Here is an 18,761-nt window from a genome sequence, read left to right as displayed (position 1 = left end):
TTGAGAAAGAGAGCCAACTGGAAACAAGGATACCACTTGTCCCAGATTTCCACAGTTAAAAGAAGCAGGATCCATTCCCAAAGCTTTGAAACAGTTACACTATTTGTACAAAAGGAGATAAAACCGGAGGCAGTCCTGATTCTGAGATCTACATGTAGATTTACTGGATTTGGTTTAGTTATAAATGAGGGGTAAATGTTGAACTTGACCTAAACACATTACAGAAGCAAGAGGTAGAGACAACATTATTAAGACTAAATATAAAAAGGAAAGGTCCTGCCAAGGACACAGGCATTTTTTTCTCTGATAGTAACATTATACATCTCACATCTTTCTTGGTATACCCACTCTGTGATAATCCAATTCTTGTCACTTTAACTGAAATACCAGAGAGGAGCCACTGAGGGAGTAAGAAGATTTATTATGACTCAGTTTGGGTGGTTGCCCTTCCAACATTAGGCAGTCCCACTATTCTGGCATCTGCTGAAAGTGGGACAAGTGCAGAGAAAAATTACACAATGAGCCAGGAAGCAGACAGACACACACAGGAAACTAACTCCGTTCTCTACCCTGTGTGTGGTCTCTCTTAGAAAACAAATTGGATTTGATCATGGGCGTCTTTCTAGTAGCCCAATTCAGTCACTTCTCAACAGCCCTACCCTCATACAACACGGGAACTACATCAATCTTCCATGTTAATACATCAACCATTACCATTAAAGTGTAATAATAGGGTTTAGGAATTTAAATGTCTATTCTTGAGTCATAAATCTTGTAAAATCCATAGCACTCCCTTAATCTTAACATGCCTACATTTACATCTTCTCAATATTTCACTTAGTTTTATGTCACACTCTAAAAGTCTTAGGGGGATTTCTAACACCTGGATCAAAAAATCTAATTATATACTATAATTTGAAGAAAACTCATTTTCAAAAATGCATATAACACTAACATTTTAAAAACATGCTGACTTTTAAAAATAAAATACAAATGTATTTGTGAATGACATCCAAATTGAAATCTAAAAGGATACGCGTGGAGAGGTTAAAATCAATGTGTACATCTGTGCCTGGCACGATAACTGAGTGGCTAAACTCCTCTCCTTGAATGCGTTGGGATCCCATATCTAATCCCAGCGACCTCACTTCCCATCCAGCTCCCTGCTTGAGGCCTGGGAAAGCAGTCGAGGATGGCCCAAAGCCTTGGGACCTTGTAGGAAACCGGGAAGTGGTTCCTGGCTTTGGATTGGCCCAGGTTTGGCTGTTGCAGTTGCTTGGGGAGTGAATCAAAACATGGAAGATCTCTGTCTCCCCTCCTCTCTGCACAGCTAAGTTTAGATGGTTATCTCTACCTTAGATCATGCACCTATTACAAAGCCCCCACATTTGTCATCTCAGTTGGGTCCACCCCTTAATCAGTCTGTCAGGTGCCTGCAAACATGTGTGGGGCCAGGCTAATGCAGAAGAATTACCCCTTGGATTCACAGAATCATAAAAAAAAACACAATGCATTATTTTTGTACACATTAAGCTTTTGGTAATGTCTCACGGGAAATGAACAAGAGCCAAGAAGTAAAAAGCAGAGACAAAGTTGTTTCAATGCAAGTCTGGTTAGCATTTTAAAAAGTAACAGAGGTTTCCAATAGCCTGGCCTCTGAAAACAGGACATTGAAGGCCATTAACGAGAAGTCACTGGAAACACTTGAGATGTCAATTTCACTGTGGTGACCATGGAGAGGCCTGATCTCAGAAGGTTTCAAATAAGTGGTTAATGCACAAAAACTGACATAGGAAGCTATATTACTCTTATAAGGAAAGATGCGAGCTATTTATTAAGATCAAAGATAAAAGCCTAGTCAAATGAAAACTATGGCTATATTGCTTCAAATAAAGATGGAGTGGTTGAGAAGAAGCACTATGAGGGGGATAAAAAAAATTAAGTGGAGAAAATTGATGCATGGAAGACACACTGGAGGTGAGAAGATATAGGATCAGGGAGATGAGTTAATCAGAGAAAAATGAAAAATCAAAGATTCTGGTAAAGTGAGAAGAGCTTTGATAAGACATGAGATGAGATCAGGACAGGTGAAAATAACTGTTGGCAGAGTGTGCATGTGTTTCTTCCCCAGGTTCTCAGGAAAAGAGGGAAGCAAAGTCGCTTGCTAAAACTGAAGGAACTGGAGAGTGTTTAAGAGCTTGCAAAAAATGATAAAGAATGGAAATAAATGTGAGACATAAGTAAGGAATCCATGTGCCATAAGATCTATTATTTAGAGCAACAAGGTGAACCTCCTCAGTGACCAAGCTATAATCAGGAAGATTCCTCACAAACTGTTTTTATCCATATCGTAAGGTCAAAGAGAGACAGTTTAGTTCCTCCATGAGCATAGGGTTATGATTTTAATCTACTGGCTTCAGTCTTTCTATGGTTGTCAGAAGGAAAGTACTTATGAGGGCTGGTGCTGTGGCCCCTGAGTAGTTGAATATTCCTATAGTGGAGTAATTTGCCAGAATAAAAGGAGGAAATTATGGATCTGTGCAGCAGTGTGGATGAATCTCATTTGCACATTGCTAAATAAAAGACATCAAATTCAGCAGGGTACTTATTTGATTCCTTTTGTACAACATTCTCAGGAAATTTCAGCAAGCTCAGTGGTAGGTTGACTAGTGAGGATCACAGGGGAATTTGGGGATCTGATGGAATTATGCTATAATTTGACTGTGGTGTTAGTTATATAACTATTTGACTAAACTCATTCGGACTGTATACTGCGAAGATTAATTTTTCTTTTTCCAGATAAATATGCTCACTTCATAATTCTGCCTAAAACCATCAGAAGTGCTTTTTCAGACGAAATGACACTTCCAAGACTAATGTTTCCTACTCAGGCAAAACACAACGTGTCTGCACACCATACTAATATAATGTTAATACTGCATTAGAGAGGGAGCTTTTATTTCACAACTCCATTTAACAGATGTCCATAACCACATAATTAAAACCACTTTTTCAATTCTCAATAAAATGAAGTAAAGGATCATTCCTGATTTCCTAGGAAGCCACTTAGGAACACCTCTGAAATACTTCTGCTGCAATAGTAAAGGTATTGGTTTAGGAAACTGGAATAGGAGCGTACAAATCATAGATCTCAAGGTATTTTTATTTTACTCAATAAAAAAGTGAGCATTTGAAACAAATTAAACAGGATGTCTACAAAGTTTTACCCTGTAAATTTATACTTCAAATTGATTTACGGCCTAAATAATCTTAATTATTGAAAGTTATTAAGAAACAAAAGAAGAGGTGAGTCAGATAAGATCGTTCTAACATGTAAGAATCACAATCACATTGGGTTTGTTTTTTGACTAATTTATGACATGGCTGTACTAAAGAGTAAAATAAAAGCATGTTTCTTACAAAAGAAGCCTAGACACCATCTTTTATTCCCCACTGTAAGTCACAAGTAAATTAAACACTTCTCTTGCACTCCCTCCTCTTTCCAGTTCTATTACAGCTCTACTACTACCAACACACACACACACACACACACACACACACACACACACACACACACACACGAGCTAAAAGAGCCTTCTATTATTATAGGTAAATACTAAAGATAGAAAGTAAAATCTTGTTTATTGCTCAGTGAAAACTCTTCACGGCTTTATTTCTCTACTTCCTTGCACGCAAAGAAAAAGATGGCTTAACCTCTCCAGCATTCAATGACATCGCTTATGAATATGAAATGATGTTAATCCTGCTCTATGCCTCATGAAGCTGTTATTAAAAAAAAAAGAGTACACAGCTCTGAAAAATAGTATGAACAAAGGCAAGAAGCATTCCAGGGACATACTGAATTAATGGATACTGGCTAAAACAAGAATTTTTAAAAATAGTTACAGTTACTTTTTCCTTAATTCATTCTATTGAAATGGTCTCTTAAAAAAAAAAAGAATTTGTCTCAAGTTGTAATCGGTTGAAAAAAACCACAACACTTTAGACGGACTAATTCACTCAAGAGTGACCTATTTAAGGGTTTATAAGCAGTGTGCGACGGCTTAGGAAGTACAGGCAGGCAAAGGACACAGTGCTTGCTCTTCAGGAACTTCAGCTAGAGGGATATTTAAAGTCTGAGTGTTGAGTAGGCTTTTGTTTGTATGTAGATAGGTAGCTAAAATAACTATTCCCTAAAGGTTCCTTGGATACATTCTGGAAGTCTATGTCCAGAGCAGGATTCTTTTCTAACCAGTCTAGTAGATATCCTAATTATTGGAACTGAAATATCATGTGTATGTGAGTATATAGCAATGCTGAAATCTACATGTGATATGTTTATACATACGCACGTATCTGTCACACCTCACGTGATTCTGACGCCAACCATTAACATTTGCATGTGTTATATAAGGATGGTTGAATGAGCACACACGTGCAGGTTGGCATTTTCTCCATCTGCCAACCCACTTCTCAGTCCTGCTGTGTGTCTCAAGAGGCTGACTCCTCACAGTCCATGTCAAGGACATGCCCGCTGATGGTTTCCACTTAGATTTCGGTCTGAGATCCAAACACCAAAGATGAGATTTGAATTCTAGGCTACTGTGTTTCCTGCTGTGTTTTGGACGTGGTATGCATCTTTCTAACAGTAAAGCTTCTGTGAGGCAGCCCCAACTGCAGAGTCATTATTCCTGCCTTCATCCTTCGTCCACAGAGAGAAGAACAACTGCCCTATGTGGCTAGCTACCAGGACACTAACCATCAAGAGCACGTTCCTTTAACTTGGCCCATGCTTCTGTCAGTGTAGCATATAATATAATGTAATTATAATATAATATAAATATATAAAAAGAATATTGTGTGTATATATATTTATATGCAGTCTGTTCAGCACAGCACTGGGTGTTTGCCTCAAGCGCGTGGGCCCCTGCCTCCAACATGAAAGACAAGGATGAATTTTCAAGTTCCCTGCTCTATATTTGGATCTTCTGCAACTCCATAAGATTTTTATTTGTTCTATCCTTACCTCAATCCATGTTTTCATTTTATTTTAGTATCACTGTTACTTCATGTTCATCGAGTATCCCTACACTGGGCAAGATGTAAAATAATATTCAACTGTTGTATGTCAAGAACAAAGGTCCTGGTCCTTCATTCACCTTCAAAACTGTCTCAACTTTGCTATTAAACTTTCCAGACAGGGTTGGGGATAGGTGCAATGCATTTCATTGAAATATTTAATACCAGAACATCTTCATCTTGTATTTGAAAAATATGAAGAGGAAAAGGAAGCAAAGTTATTCAGTCAAAAGAAGAAGAGAAAACTTTGAGATAGTATAATCTGTCTCCATAGCTATGGTGATTCTTGAGGGGTTTAAATTGCTTAGGGAGAACACTTTTTGGGTAAAACAGCAAGTGCCAGAAATAATCAGCACTAATAAAAATTTAATTGAAGCATGAGTGAATTAAAAAAGACATCTTGAAGTTCAGAAAAAATATTCAGCTGTTTGTAATTACATAAATCACAGTTCTGAAGTATTTCTTTAATCTTTAAAAATGGTGTTACAGTGTATGTGAAAAGCTTCTTACCTCTTTAAATTGCATATCTTCATGTTATACGAGTAGATAAACTAACAATTTTGTGTCATTTGGATTTTTAGGTTTCTAGTAGATAAACAAACCAACAATTTTGTGTCATTTGGATTTTTAGGTTTCTATTTTAGAGGGGGTCATGAGAGTTCATTATCTTTAGTTACTTAGGACTGCAAAATAAGCCTTTGTATGTATGTGTATAAATATATATATATAATATACATGTTCATTTAATATACATATCCAAAAGCTTATGCTTATATACACATATCTATTGATAACTGTAATAATCAAATCATGTAATCTTAGTAACTGTTTAACGATAAACCAGTAGCCAAATGATATATAGACACATGTACCTCAAGTATTAGTGCACCTCAGAAAGTTCATGGAAAATGTAATTAGAAGAAAACTCACATTTGTGTCAATGATTTCTAAATCCACACATGGTTTTTCTGTAGCATGCTTTTGCCATGGACCTTGTAAAGATCTTTCATACATGGGTTTCAAAATTCCTTCCGCACTAAAATTATCTCTCAATTCCATTTTTCAAAAACCTTTTGAAATCCTCACATTTGTGTGTATATATGTGCACACATATATATATACACACATTTGTCAAACCCGTAAGCACAATGTGCAAATACATATTCATTCTAATTCTCAACAAAGCCTCATTTGTGCTGCATAAGCTACATACATATTATAATGTTGTGAGTACTGAGACTGTTTTAGCATTATCAGTGTGAAAACTCGTAGCTGTTAGTCTATAAACATTGTATTTCTGGAATATTCTTGGGCTGAGAGTCTGTGAGACTTGATCTCTTTTAAGCTTCATTTTAAAGATGCTAATAAAGCTGACTCAGCTCTCTATCTCAGCAAATAACTTCTCATTCTCTTATTTCTGTTTCACAAAAAGGCATTTTTGCTTCTTTTTAAAGACTGGCAAAAATGCCATTCCAACTGCAATGGCCAGAGCTAAGTTGATTTGAAGCAAGGACCCAGGAGCTTCTTCTGGGTCTCCCACACGGCTGCTGGCCCCCAATGCTCTTATTCTCTGTGCTTTCCCAGGCCATAAGCAGAGATTAGATGGGAAACGGAGCAGTTAGGAAATGAACTAGTGCCCATATGGGATGTCGGTGCTTGGAAGTGGAGGATTAGCCAGTTGAGCCATTGTGTCAGCCCCTATCTAGACTATTTTAGATCAGTCGTTGTTGAATTTGTGGAGGCACCAGAAATCTGGGCTCCTTTTCCAAAGTTTCTGGAATGCCAATGAATCTGCATTTCTAACAAGTTCCCAAGTGTAGCTGACACTAGTAGTACAGATCTGGTCTAGGAAATGAATCATAAATAGATCTACAACTAAAAGTGGGAAAACACATTTTCCAAATTAACTCAAATTCACTGGATCTTTATTACAATGATTAATGGTCACAAATGTTCCAACAAACTCACCACAGATACTCTCAAGATGAATTGGCAATGTTTCCTTCTGTCTAGATGGTGCACAGTACAGCTGCTGTTTAAGACTGAATGCCCTGGTCTGTGAGCATCAAACTGTGCCTGGCTTAGGAGCCAAACGCTGCCATTTAACAGTCTCACATCTTCAGCAAATTTCTTCACTTCTCTGAGCCTCACTTGTCTTACCCATAAAACTGAGAAAGTAATGATATCCACCTCATAGGAATATTACCAGGACTTAAAGGAGTCAGATATTTCAAATAAATTCTTATCTTTATTAAAGACTGCAAAGATCAATTACAAAGGTTCTCGTTAAGACTTTTTCAATTTATTATGAAATATAGACCCATCAGAGCAGATTTAAATGACATAATCAATGATTAGCTATATTCCAAACATCAAAACATGGCATTAGGTAAAGAAGAGACATCTAGAAAATTATAGCTGATCTTTGTTAATGAGAATTCTGTTTCCCTTTCAGTTAACTAGACACCAGCAAAAATCCAAGACTGTCTCACAGGTAATCCTGATATTAGGATCTCATTTTGGGATCTTCTAGCCACTCCTTCATTCCCCAAATGTCAACAATACCTAGGGCTGATCCAGAGAGCCAGGAAATCCATTCAGATCTCCCAGAGGAATACCAGGGGCCCAAGTGATTTGGCTATGATCCATTGCCTTCCCAGACATATTAGCAAGGAGGCAGATTGGAACCATATAGTCAGTTCTCAAACTGGCCTCCAACATGGGAATGTTGACATTACAAGTAATGGCTTAACCCCCCTGCACCAAAATACAGGACCCCTACATGTCACGATCTTCATCAACGCACAAATGTACTCTGGCGGGATTTAGCGTGCTAAAGAAATTCTCAGTATCTATGTCTAAAATTTGAAACGAAAGTCTTTATAAAGAAATGATGACACTTCATTAAATTGCATAATGTGGAAATCATTTACAAAAAAAATGGATTGTTAGCAACACTGCAGCTTTTTGCTTCACAAATAAAACAATTTAATTAAAAGACACATCACCAATAATTCTAAATTTTTGTCACTATGCAGACAGATCCTTCACCAAGTAAGCTAAATATTAAATTATTCATGCACATAACTTTTGAAAGATTTACTTATTTATTTGAAAGGCAGAGAGAGAGAGAGAAAGAAAGAAAGAACATGAGATCCTCTGTCCACAGATTTATTCTCCAAAGGCTGCAAAAGCTACTGCTGGGCCAGGCAGAAGCCATGAACTTCATCCAAATCTCTCATATGGGTGGTAGAGGCCCAAGGTCTTGGACCATCTTTTACTGCTCTCCCAGGTCACAAATTCCTGGCTCCTAGCTTCAGATCGGCACTTGGGGAGTGGATCATCAGATGGAAGATCTTCCTCTCTGTCTCTCCTCCTCTCTGTATATCTGACTTTCCAATAAAAATAAATCTTTTTTAAAAAGTGATACAAGAATCTTCTCTTAAACTGAATTGTAATATTATGTTCTTGGCTGTTATTAAAGTATGATTAAAAACAACAGGCTAAATCTGTTCCTCATCTCCCCAGAAATGTCACTGACGATCTCGTTATCTAAAACATCTAGAGAAATTTTCCCTACAGTTTATTGATTGTAAAATGTTGCTTCCAAGAAATAGAGTCCTTGCTTTCAAATTATGAAATTAATGAACTTTTTCTCTAACAGTTTCTGGGATGTTTGTAGCTAGATTTCAAATTCAACATAGATAGGTCTTGAAGATCTTCAAGTCAGATCTTTAAGAGTTTTCATTTTTGTGTTTTATGACTGTTCATACATTTTCACATTTACTTATTTTCCATTAGAGTGATAATGTGTTTTATTCTCATTGAACATTACAACACACTTTAGTTATGGCCACACAAATTCAATATGAAACACAGTAAAATGAAAACTGATTTCTGTTCTTTAAAATGTACGAACAAATTCTTAAATTCTTTAAGCAATTAAGATAGTGGATAATGTTCAATACTTTTTTGAAGTGTTTGAAATCATCGCTGTATTTACCATTTCCTTAGCTCACACACTGCTTACTGATTTTTCATTTTCCAACCTAATCCTAAACCCTAAGCTTGTCACGTAAAGCTCTTAAAACATCTAACTTTAATCCAAGCTTTTCAGATTGCTGTTCATTACAGAATCAGTTATTTCTGTCCAACTGATCGAGCCTTCATAGCATGCTTGGTTAATTCTCCCCGTGCAAGTGCAGGGATCCCATCTGGGCACCAGTTCCTGTTCCGGGTGTTCACTTTCCATTCAGCTCCCTAGTTACAGCCTGGGAAAGCACTGCAGAATGACCCAAAGCCTTAGGACCCTGTAACTACATGGGAGACCCAGAAGAAGCTCCTGGCACCTGACTTTGGATCATTTCATCTCTGGCCATTGGAGGCCTTTTGAGAGTGAATCAGCAGACAGAAAATCTTTCTGTCTCTCCTTCTTTCTGTGAATCTGTCTTTCCAAGAAAACTGAATAAATTTTTAAAAATCTTTCATGTTTAATGTCGTTCTGCTACCAAATTAGACTGCAGTACCACCTGGAATGTGCAAGATCTGGGTCAAGGAGTAGGTCTAGAAGGGAAACTGTGGGCACCCCTCTGAAAGGCTGGAGCTCCAACAGGTGGCCTGGCTGGACAATGGTAGCATTCAGCGGCATGAGTGTGGGCTCAACAGTGAGGTCAGTTGGGCTGAACTAGACTACAACACCTACCTATCAATGTGCACAAGAGCTGAATAGGATGTGGGACAGACTGGAGCAGCTTCCTGAACATACTGGCATGTTCAGGAACTGGGGCTAGGGGAAGGCCTGCCGAGGGCTTTAGCTGCCAGGCTACTGCTTGCTCCAGGTCCTCTGGTGAGATTTCTTTGGAACCTTACTTCCAACTCCACCACTGGACTCAGATATCCAACCATGGGGAAAATCACAGGATCTGTGGTCTGACCATAAAGTACTTGTGTCAAAACTGGGCCTAATACCATGGCAGAGAATGGAGGTCTAACCTCATAGGAATTGTCCCCCATCTTGCCACTTGTGATGCTGTGGCAAAGTCTGACCAGCTTATACTTACTCTGACCAACTCTCCTGACCAAGCTTTAACAGCAAGTATCCTGGCAAGTGGAGACTCTAGGGTGGATTATATCAGCTAATGGACCTTGGAACAATTTCCTCAACCTTGGAGCAATGGAATCAACAGCATCTCAGAGCTATCTAAAGCCCTTAAGTAGTACCCTCAGAACATGCTCCACACTGGAATGGAAGTCCAATATCCCTAGGGTACTAAGACAATTCTCTCCTGTTTGCTCCTCCCTCCCCCAGCTACAGAAAGATTAAAAAAAAAAAAAAAAGGAAACACTGTCTCATCCACTTTTTCCCATTTCTTCTCCCTTTCCACCCTAATCAGTGGTCCACACGGACATGCATGCTTCACAATTGTGTAAGCATCATCAAAAAATAAAATACATCTATTAATACATATATAATGGCTATTTCTATAATTTTTCAATAAAGCAGATAACCACAAAAGAAATTCCTTGATTTGACTCACACCTTTACCCAAAAGTCTTCAAAAGGGCTTCTTTGATTCCAGTGTTTAAAAAAGTACCTCTCCTCTGCACACACACACACGACCTAACCTTTGCTCTCATCACAGGCAAGTAGTCGCGCATTATCTGCTCTCCCTGCTTTATTTTCACAGCATTTACTGCATCAACATACTCACTGCTCACCACAGAATGAACAGGAAGTAGATAGTTGATGAATGAATACTGAGGCTCATACATTTTTTCATTATGTGCTTTGATAAAGCTTAATTTAAAAAACTGTCCAATGTATCTTAATGAATTAAGGAACAGTCATGTGGACTTAATGAATCTAGATTTAAGAAAAAGAAAGTGTCTAATTCTATAAAATGTTAAATTGAAAAGACTTAAGGATATTAAAAACTAAATCATAAGTCTTCTATAAAAAGAAAATAATTCAGCAATATTTAAAGTATTCTGTTAATTAAAATGCAAGGTAAAACAAAATGACCTGAAGTTACCGTCATGAACCTGTCTCCTCTCAGCAAATTAAAATTTCATGCCACAGAAAGTTCTATTCTTCCAAATATCTGCCTCTAGCAGTCCAGTAATCAATACTGAATTTTATTTTAAAACTCATAAATGTTTGATTCAATTTGATAAGTAACTAATTTGTCCAGTGTTTAAGTTAATGTCTTTTGGCCTAACTGAAATGCATTTAATCTGAAGGTTTTTTTTTTTAATTGTCAAGGAAGAAATGTTTTTCTTAAAAAAACAGTTGAATTTGAGGAAATTTAAACTTGCTCAAACAACTTTGAGCTTATCACTAGACTAGATGTCTTTCTTAATGACATTTAAATGTGTATCTGATTTTAACCTGCCTTGTCACCCACCCAATATTACTGAATGATTTTCCTTTTAGAGAGACCTATGGATTTTGACACCTTAAAGTCTGTGTTTCAATTTTGCATTTTACGGAATCAAAGCAACTTCCTTTACCTTGGCTCACATTCAAATTCTTCAAAACACACAGGTGAGCCTTTGGAGGCTAGATTAGAAACCCAAGGATTAAGAGTATCCGTTCAAATCCTAGCTCTATCCCTTATCAATAGTGCTAACCTATGCAGGCCGTTAGTCATTTAAGCTTGAGCTCCTCACTCACAATAGCATACATGAGGTGAGTTAATAACAGTACTGACTTCACAGGAACACGAGAGAATTAAATGAGCTAACACATAGAAAAATCTCTGCTAAGGACTTGGCTCCTACCAACTGCTCAGTAAGTTCAATCTTCAAATAAATAACTATTGAATATCTATCTGCCAGCACTTGTCTAGGAATTAAATTAGCTGCACACATCACTAAATACAACTATGATTTATGGATTTATATTTCAGTTGGGGGATAAAATCAATTAAAAGGGCTCATATTTACATAATGTAATGTCAGGTAAAAAAAACCATGACGGAGAGGACCAGAGAGAGCACTCAGCAACGTGCTAATTCACATGTGGCAGTGTGAGCAGCTCACTCTGATGAAGTCATATTTCAGTAGAAACTGAACGAATACAGTTCGTGAGCACGTTCATCGTGTTCTCTAACACAGGGATGATGACATGGATGACTGACAACCCCTGTTTACAACAACACCTCCCATTTCCATATCTTTACTCAGGCTTTGGGATACACCACAGGAAAAATCAGTTGGCAAAGGTGAGGGAGGAGAAGCTTGGGCACCTATACACTAGCTTTGTTACCAAGAGGCAGCTACACTTCTCCAAAAGTGTCTGGTTTTCTGTACCTCGAAGTGAACATGCATAAAGCTATTAAAGTAAAAAGGAGATAACTTCAGCCACTGTGTCTTGCAGTTATGCAATAGGATGATAAACTTATATTTCCATGGGTACAAGCAGAAATGAATGGGAATAGAGGCAAATGGGAAACAAATTATATTGAAACCAAAGCAGCATTCTTTATGGAGGCTAAAAATGAAATTTAGCAGGATGAAAATTAGATATTTTATAGCACATTACATGGTCACAGGCATTAACTTCTTACATAGATTAAATCAAGAAATAATTTCAGTTACAGAAGAGCACAAATAACTACCTAAAGGAAGATATATGATGGATAATACCAACATAACAAAAAGCTTATCAACTTGTTCTCTGCTCATAATTGAAAACTATCTAACTTTAACAACCTCTACTTTGCAATTTTCTTATAATAGTACAGTGATTCTTTAAATCAAGCATCTAACAATATTTATAGCAAACCGAGATAATGATTTGTATATTTCTAATACCATTGCTGCAAAGCAGGTTAACAGCCACATACACTTCAAATTTCCAACTCATGAAACAATCACATATGAATATTACCCTTTAATCTTCCATAACTTTCAGTATGCATCTATTTTCCTAGATAGCACAATAAAATGGCAAAATAATCAACTCACAGTGTTGAAGGCTGTTAGAGATACTAACCAGACTGTAATACCCAGAATGTAAATCGCTATATAGGCCCATTTCTCAAAAAAAACTTTATATAGTGAGGACTACAGCTTTGCTTGAAATGATTCTTACACAAGCCCGAATCTGCATCATTGCTCTTCTCTGTTATGACTTCAATGTCTCAATTTAGTACTAGCTAAAAACCCTTTACGCAATGCAAATATCTAGGTTGACTTGTAGAATGGGATATCAGTGCCTCTGAAAACTTACTGTGCTAACCTAGGATAAAAGTATCTTCCTGCACTGTATTTTATTCGTACTGAGACATACAGGAACTGAGCTCATGTGCCCATATGCACAGCTAAGCAGAGACAAAATTCTTGTGATGTACAATGTTGCAGGGAGGAAAATTTTGAAGTAACAGATGTCAAAGACAATCCTACATGATGATTTGAGAATCGGAGGAAAGAAATATTTTGGAGCTAAACAAAATGTACTCCAGTAGGCATTCATAGAAAAAATTTATTTGCAGAAAGATCAATCTAAGACAGAAATGTAAATTTGCAAGTTACTGAAGCATAAAAAGTGAATGAAGCCATTAATATAGACTAACTTGACCAAACAGAAAAGATCCTAGAATTCTGCAGAATGATAGATAGCATTTATTCATAAATAGAAGAAGATATATTGAAAGATTTCATTGGATAGAGAAAAAAAAATCACAACCTTCTTCAGAGTAAGAAACAACTTTAAGGAGTTTTCTGTATTTAAGGCAAAAATTAATGAAAACTATTAATTTACCAATGTTATGGTTATATGGAACCATGAAAGTAGATCCACTCCTATGTCACAGAATTAAATGTACAGCAATCAACTGTCAAACTCTGTGTGATGAATGCTAGACCCCAGCTAAAAGTGAAGACTCAGTAATGTAATAAAAGTGCAAATACATTGATTTCTGAGCTAAGAAAAATTCTGCAACTGTTTTTTTTTTTTTAATTTTCAATCAACTGAATCTGGATTAACCATTAGCAATCTTAGAACAGAAGTTAAAAAAACATCCCAACATATAAAAGACCACATAAATAAATAATAGTCTACCAAGTTCTGTGGTTTTCCCATTTCTACATGGTTCTTCTTATTAAAGAGCACAGCACCTCCCGCCCCCCCCCCAAAAAAACCTCTTGTAAGCCCCAACCCAATTCTTGAGGCCCTAGCAGTGTTCAGAAGGTAAGTGAGTATCACTAATTCACTTTGGCCCAGATGCAAAGTTTCTAAAGCAAAACACGAACATTCCTCATTCCCTACCTTACAAGCCTCTTAAACGCCATGAAATAAACGATTTCTGTGACATTCCTTAAAGGTAAAAATACCTGAAAAAAATCACTCAACCAGATGCCTGACCCCACACATGCAGGGCATATATGCCTTATGGTGACTGAGAATAGCATAGTTTTTTAAAGTTCCTATATCTTATAAAACATTGTAGACCTAACCCCAAATTACAATTCTAGTTTACTCCTAATGGTCAGACACTTTGTTTAACAGTACACCTTAGAGTCTTTTATAACAACTGTTCAAAGTATGAATCATGTAGAATAGTGAATAGTAAGGCAATAACACATCCTAGTAGAATTAGATAATTTCATGTGATAATTACAAAATCCTTTTTTCCCCCAGACTTCTACAAAGAGACTAGGAAGTGTATTTACATGTGGAAATGTTAACTTACTGAGAATTCTTTTAAAACAGATAACCAAAGAAGTCGACTACATAAGGGCACCTACCTTGGGGATAGGATTCAGCAGAACTACACCCGATTTCTTAGTGATGACTTGTTTTGTTGTGTAGTGATGGTCTATAAGTTGAGGGATGTTTACAAACCCAGTGCCCTCAAATCTATAGAGATTCTGGAGAGAGAATAATAAAAGCATTACTTCACAAAGACTTTATTTATCAATAAAGTAACCTCAATTTAACTGCATCACGAATATACTTAACACTGACAAAAAATACATTTAAAATAGTAAATAATAGTAAATAACACTTAAAATAGTAAATATCGTTTAAAACTTCCAATAAAACAAAATGATTTAAAACTCAAGAAAAGTGAAATTAATTTTCACAATGATATAATTAAGGAACATGAATATATTCACTTACATCTATATACATATATATATTCCATTTTATAAAACTTTTGATAATTTTAACTAGAGATTTAAGAAAATATATTCAATAAAAAGCATTTAATATTTTTCATGTTTTCTATTTATTAAAAGCAACATTCATTTTCTACTTATTAGTGCCAATAAATTTAGCAAGTAAAAGTATCCTCTTGGTAATACTTTTCAAGGCAAGGAGCTTTGGGAAATAAGTACAACTACATATAAACAGATGTGCTTTAAGAACACTCCATTAAGAAATAACTTGTGTAACTGCCTGCATGTGGATATTATTTCCATCACTGAGTGGCCACTTTTTAGGTTAAATACTCAAAACTCACAACTCCCTTTCTAAAGTTTAATCTGTCAGAATTTAGTTTATATAAAATCTCAAAAATGATTATTTATTTCATTAGGAAACAAACATGGGATAGTTTAACTCTTAAACAGTGTATAATTCAAATCAACACAGTTTGTGTTAGAATCATTCATAGCATTTGTTAATAAATTGCCTACAGAATTTTTTTTATTGTACCAGTAGTGATGTGCTATGATATATTAGCACTGGCATTTGAGAATATTTCTTACTGGGATGACTATAGTTCAAAATAGCCTATTACATACTTTATGAATTAGCACAAGAGAGTCAAAGGCTCCACACACAACATAATGACAAGGAAAGAGAAATGTTAATTGTCCTGATTTGATCAGTATACACTGGTCACTGGTCACATGTATTCAAATATCACACTGTATCTCAGAAATATACACAACTATCACGTGTTAAAACTTGTTCTATATTTAAGAAAATCAAACTTCTAACAAAAAAAAAAGCTGTTCTCAAAAACACACATTTTACATCAAAGTTATTGATGTTTCTAGGTAAACAATGCATTTGGGAAGATCTCTCTCTGTCTCAGCTTATTCAATAGTGAAAAGTTAGTACTGGGATCTCCTCACAGAACAAGTGTGAAGTCTACCAACTCATGTGCCAGGTTCTGGCACATGGCATACACTGCTAAGATCTCCCACAACACTTAGCACAGTTCACAATTACAAATTGTATAATTTCTGAATAGTTGTGAACTGACTCATTTCACTCATAACTCTACACCTTAAATAATCCTAATTCGATTACTATTTTCTGGAATTAATATTAGTAAGTAATTGGGATATCTCCATGTCATTATTCAGAAGGTCTTGAGGATGACCCAGGGGCACGGACAGTAAATCCATTGCCTGCAATATCAGTAACCCATATAGGCACCAGTTCAAACCCAGCTGCTCCAATTCTAATCCAGCTCTCTTCGCTAACGAGACTGGGAAAGCAGCAGTGGATGGCCCAAGTGTTTGTGCCCTGGTACCCACATGCGAGACCCAGAAGAAGCAAGCTCCTGGCTCCTGGTTTCATCCCAGTCCAGCCCAGACTGTTGTAGCCGTTGGGGGACTGAACTAGCCAATGGAAGAATGCTCTGTGTTTCCCCATCATCCTTGTCTCTCTCTGTAACTGTGCCTTTAAAATGAATAAAACAAATCTGTAACCAAAAAAAAAAGAGGTCTCCTTCAGTGTCTCTTTGTATTTCAGGCATACAAAAATGTTACAGCTTTATTTTGACTTGGTGTGCTTACTGTCTTCCCTTGAGTCCCTGAAGAGCTGGAGTAACACGGCATAAACTAATCCAACAACCACAAAAGAAAGACCACAAACTTTAAATTAACTGTCACACACTCAAAAACAGTGATGGATCTGTCCTCACTCTCTTACCAGAGCATGAATAGGAAAGGAAGTACAGCCTAGATATTCTGTCAACAAAACAAAGTAAATCTATCTGGTACATTCAGAAAATAAATTAATCCGCTATAAGCAAAACTTAATACATGACAGATATCCAATAAATATTGTGGATTACATTAATAATTTTACAGATTGAACTCCCTAATGCCTCATAGCAATCATCACCTCTACTTTTATTTTATTGACTCAAATACCTAGGCTTTATATGAGATGCAGTAACTCCTGAATAAATGAATGATCAATTCTATTATAAAGATAATTTTCACTAAAATTTTATGAAATATAAAGTATATGGATACAGCTAGCTTATCAGTACATGTTCATGGCTTAATAAATCAACTTATTTTTTTACTATTTCTTTGTTCATAAATTCTATTTTGTCTCATCTAGTAGGTTGTAAGCCCAGTGGGAAGAATGGCCATTAAAAAAATTCATTCTCTCATGTTTCATAACACTATAATTTGCAAAAATGAGTAAATGAGTGTTAGCTAAATGAGTGAAATATGAATTAGTACTATTCTAGTAATAGCATACAACTTTTTGAGTGCTGAGATTTTTTGAGTGTTTTTGTTTTATCACAAATGTTTTGTCACATACATAAGCAATTATTTGACTATAAATTTAGTTGTCAAATGGAAAAGGCTATCTGGATCTCCATAAAAATCCATCAACATTTACAACACAATAAATAGCTTTAGGTACAAACCCTTGCAGTTTTATATTAAGCACTATATTCAGCACACTAACAATGGAGCAGTTCAATAAACAGAACTACAAACACTCTGAAATCAGGAGGTCTAAGATATATGTATACCTCTTTTCATTGACCCAGGATTTAATATTTTTTCTAGTCTCTAAAATCCCACATTACTTTAAATCTTCCTCTTCCAGGAAACTTACTACTTCACTTACGGACAGCTCTTGAAATCAACTACTGAATTGAATTCTCCTTCATTAGAACAAAACGGGTGCTCATTAAATATCTGTGAATGAACTCTCCTAATTATTGACTTTTTGACAATAGCCATATGAAGAAAGGACATAAAATTATATTAGATCAAGGAAGGTTCACCTGTAGAGAATGAAGACTAATTTAGAGCTCTCAAACTGCCTATATCAATTTAAAATTCTCCTTTGAAGTACATCAGGATCTTAATATTTCACAGGAAAAACTTGCTAGAACAGAATTATACAGTTTAAAAAAAAACCTATGGAATTGACAAAATGATACATTCTCCCATCTTTAGGTAGAAATGTTTGTAACATTTTAATGACACGAGGAAGCCTGATAAAACTTTCAATTGTGAATTTTACAGTACCTTATTTCTAAATGGAATACTCTTACCTTTTTATTTCTACCAGTATTACTTTACATTCTTAAACTAAAAATGGTGATAAGAGGAATAGCTGAGCCATTTACTCTGATATATTTAGAATCAGTAACCCTTTAATTGTCTCATCTATTTTTATTTTTACTTTACTTGAAAGGCAAAGAAAGAGAAGGGGAGTTCTTCCATCAGATGGCTCACTTCCCCAAATGCCCGCCAATATCTCAGGCTGGAACACAATGAGGGTCTCCCAACGGGGTGGCAGGGACCCACATGCTCAACCCCACCAGGATTTGTACTCGTGGGAGGCTAGATCAAAAGCAGAGCCAATATTCAATCCAGGCACTCCAGTGCAGGATGTGGCAGTCCAAGCAGCAGTTCAAAAGGATAGCCATTAACAGCCCCCAAAGAGTAACTTTTGAAACTCAGAA

The 18,761-nt window shown here is 36.3% G+C and overlaps 1 protein-coding gene across 2 annotated transcripts in view; it reads right to left on the bottom strand.

Moving 5' to 3' along the window:
* FER (FER tyrosine kinase) overlaps positions 1–18,761 on the bottom strand; it is a 214,098-nt gene that overhangs the window by 89,323 nt on the left and 106,014 nt on the right. For both annotated transcript variants that reach the window (XM_040986133.1, XM_040986134.1), the window contains one exon: positions 14,830–14,952. In XM_040986133.1, coding sequence (XP_040842067.1) covers positions 14,830–14,952 — 123 coding nt within the window. The remainder of the gene's footprint in view (positions 1–14,829; positions 14,953–18,761) is intronic.

Source organism: Ochotona curzoniae, unplaced genomic scaffold, assembly GCF_017591425.1.
Source record: "Ochotona curzoniae isolate NIBS_2020 unplaced genomic scaffold, NIBS_Ocur_1.0 contig_4501, whole genome shotgun sequence".
In the NCBI taxonomy this organism is placed as follows: Eukaryota; Metazoa; Chordata; class Mammalia; order Lagomorpha; family Ochotonidae; genus Ochotona; species Ochotona curzoniae.
The sequence above is the reverse complement of the archived record's forward strand: the minus strand, read 5'-3'. Positions and strand labels throughout refer to the sequence as shown.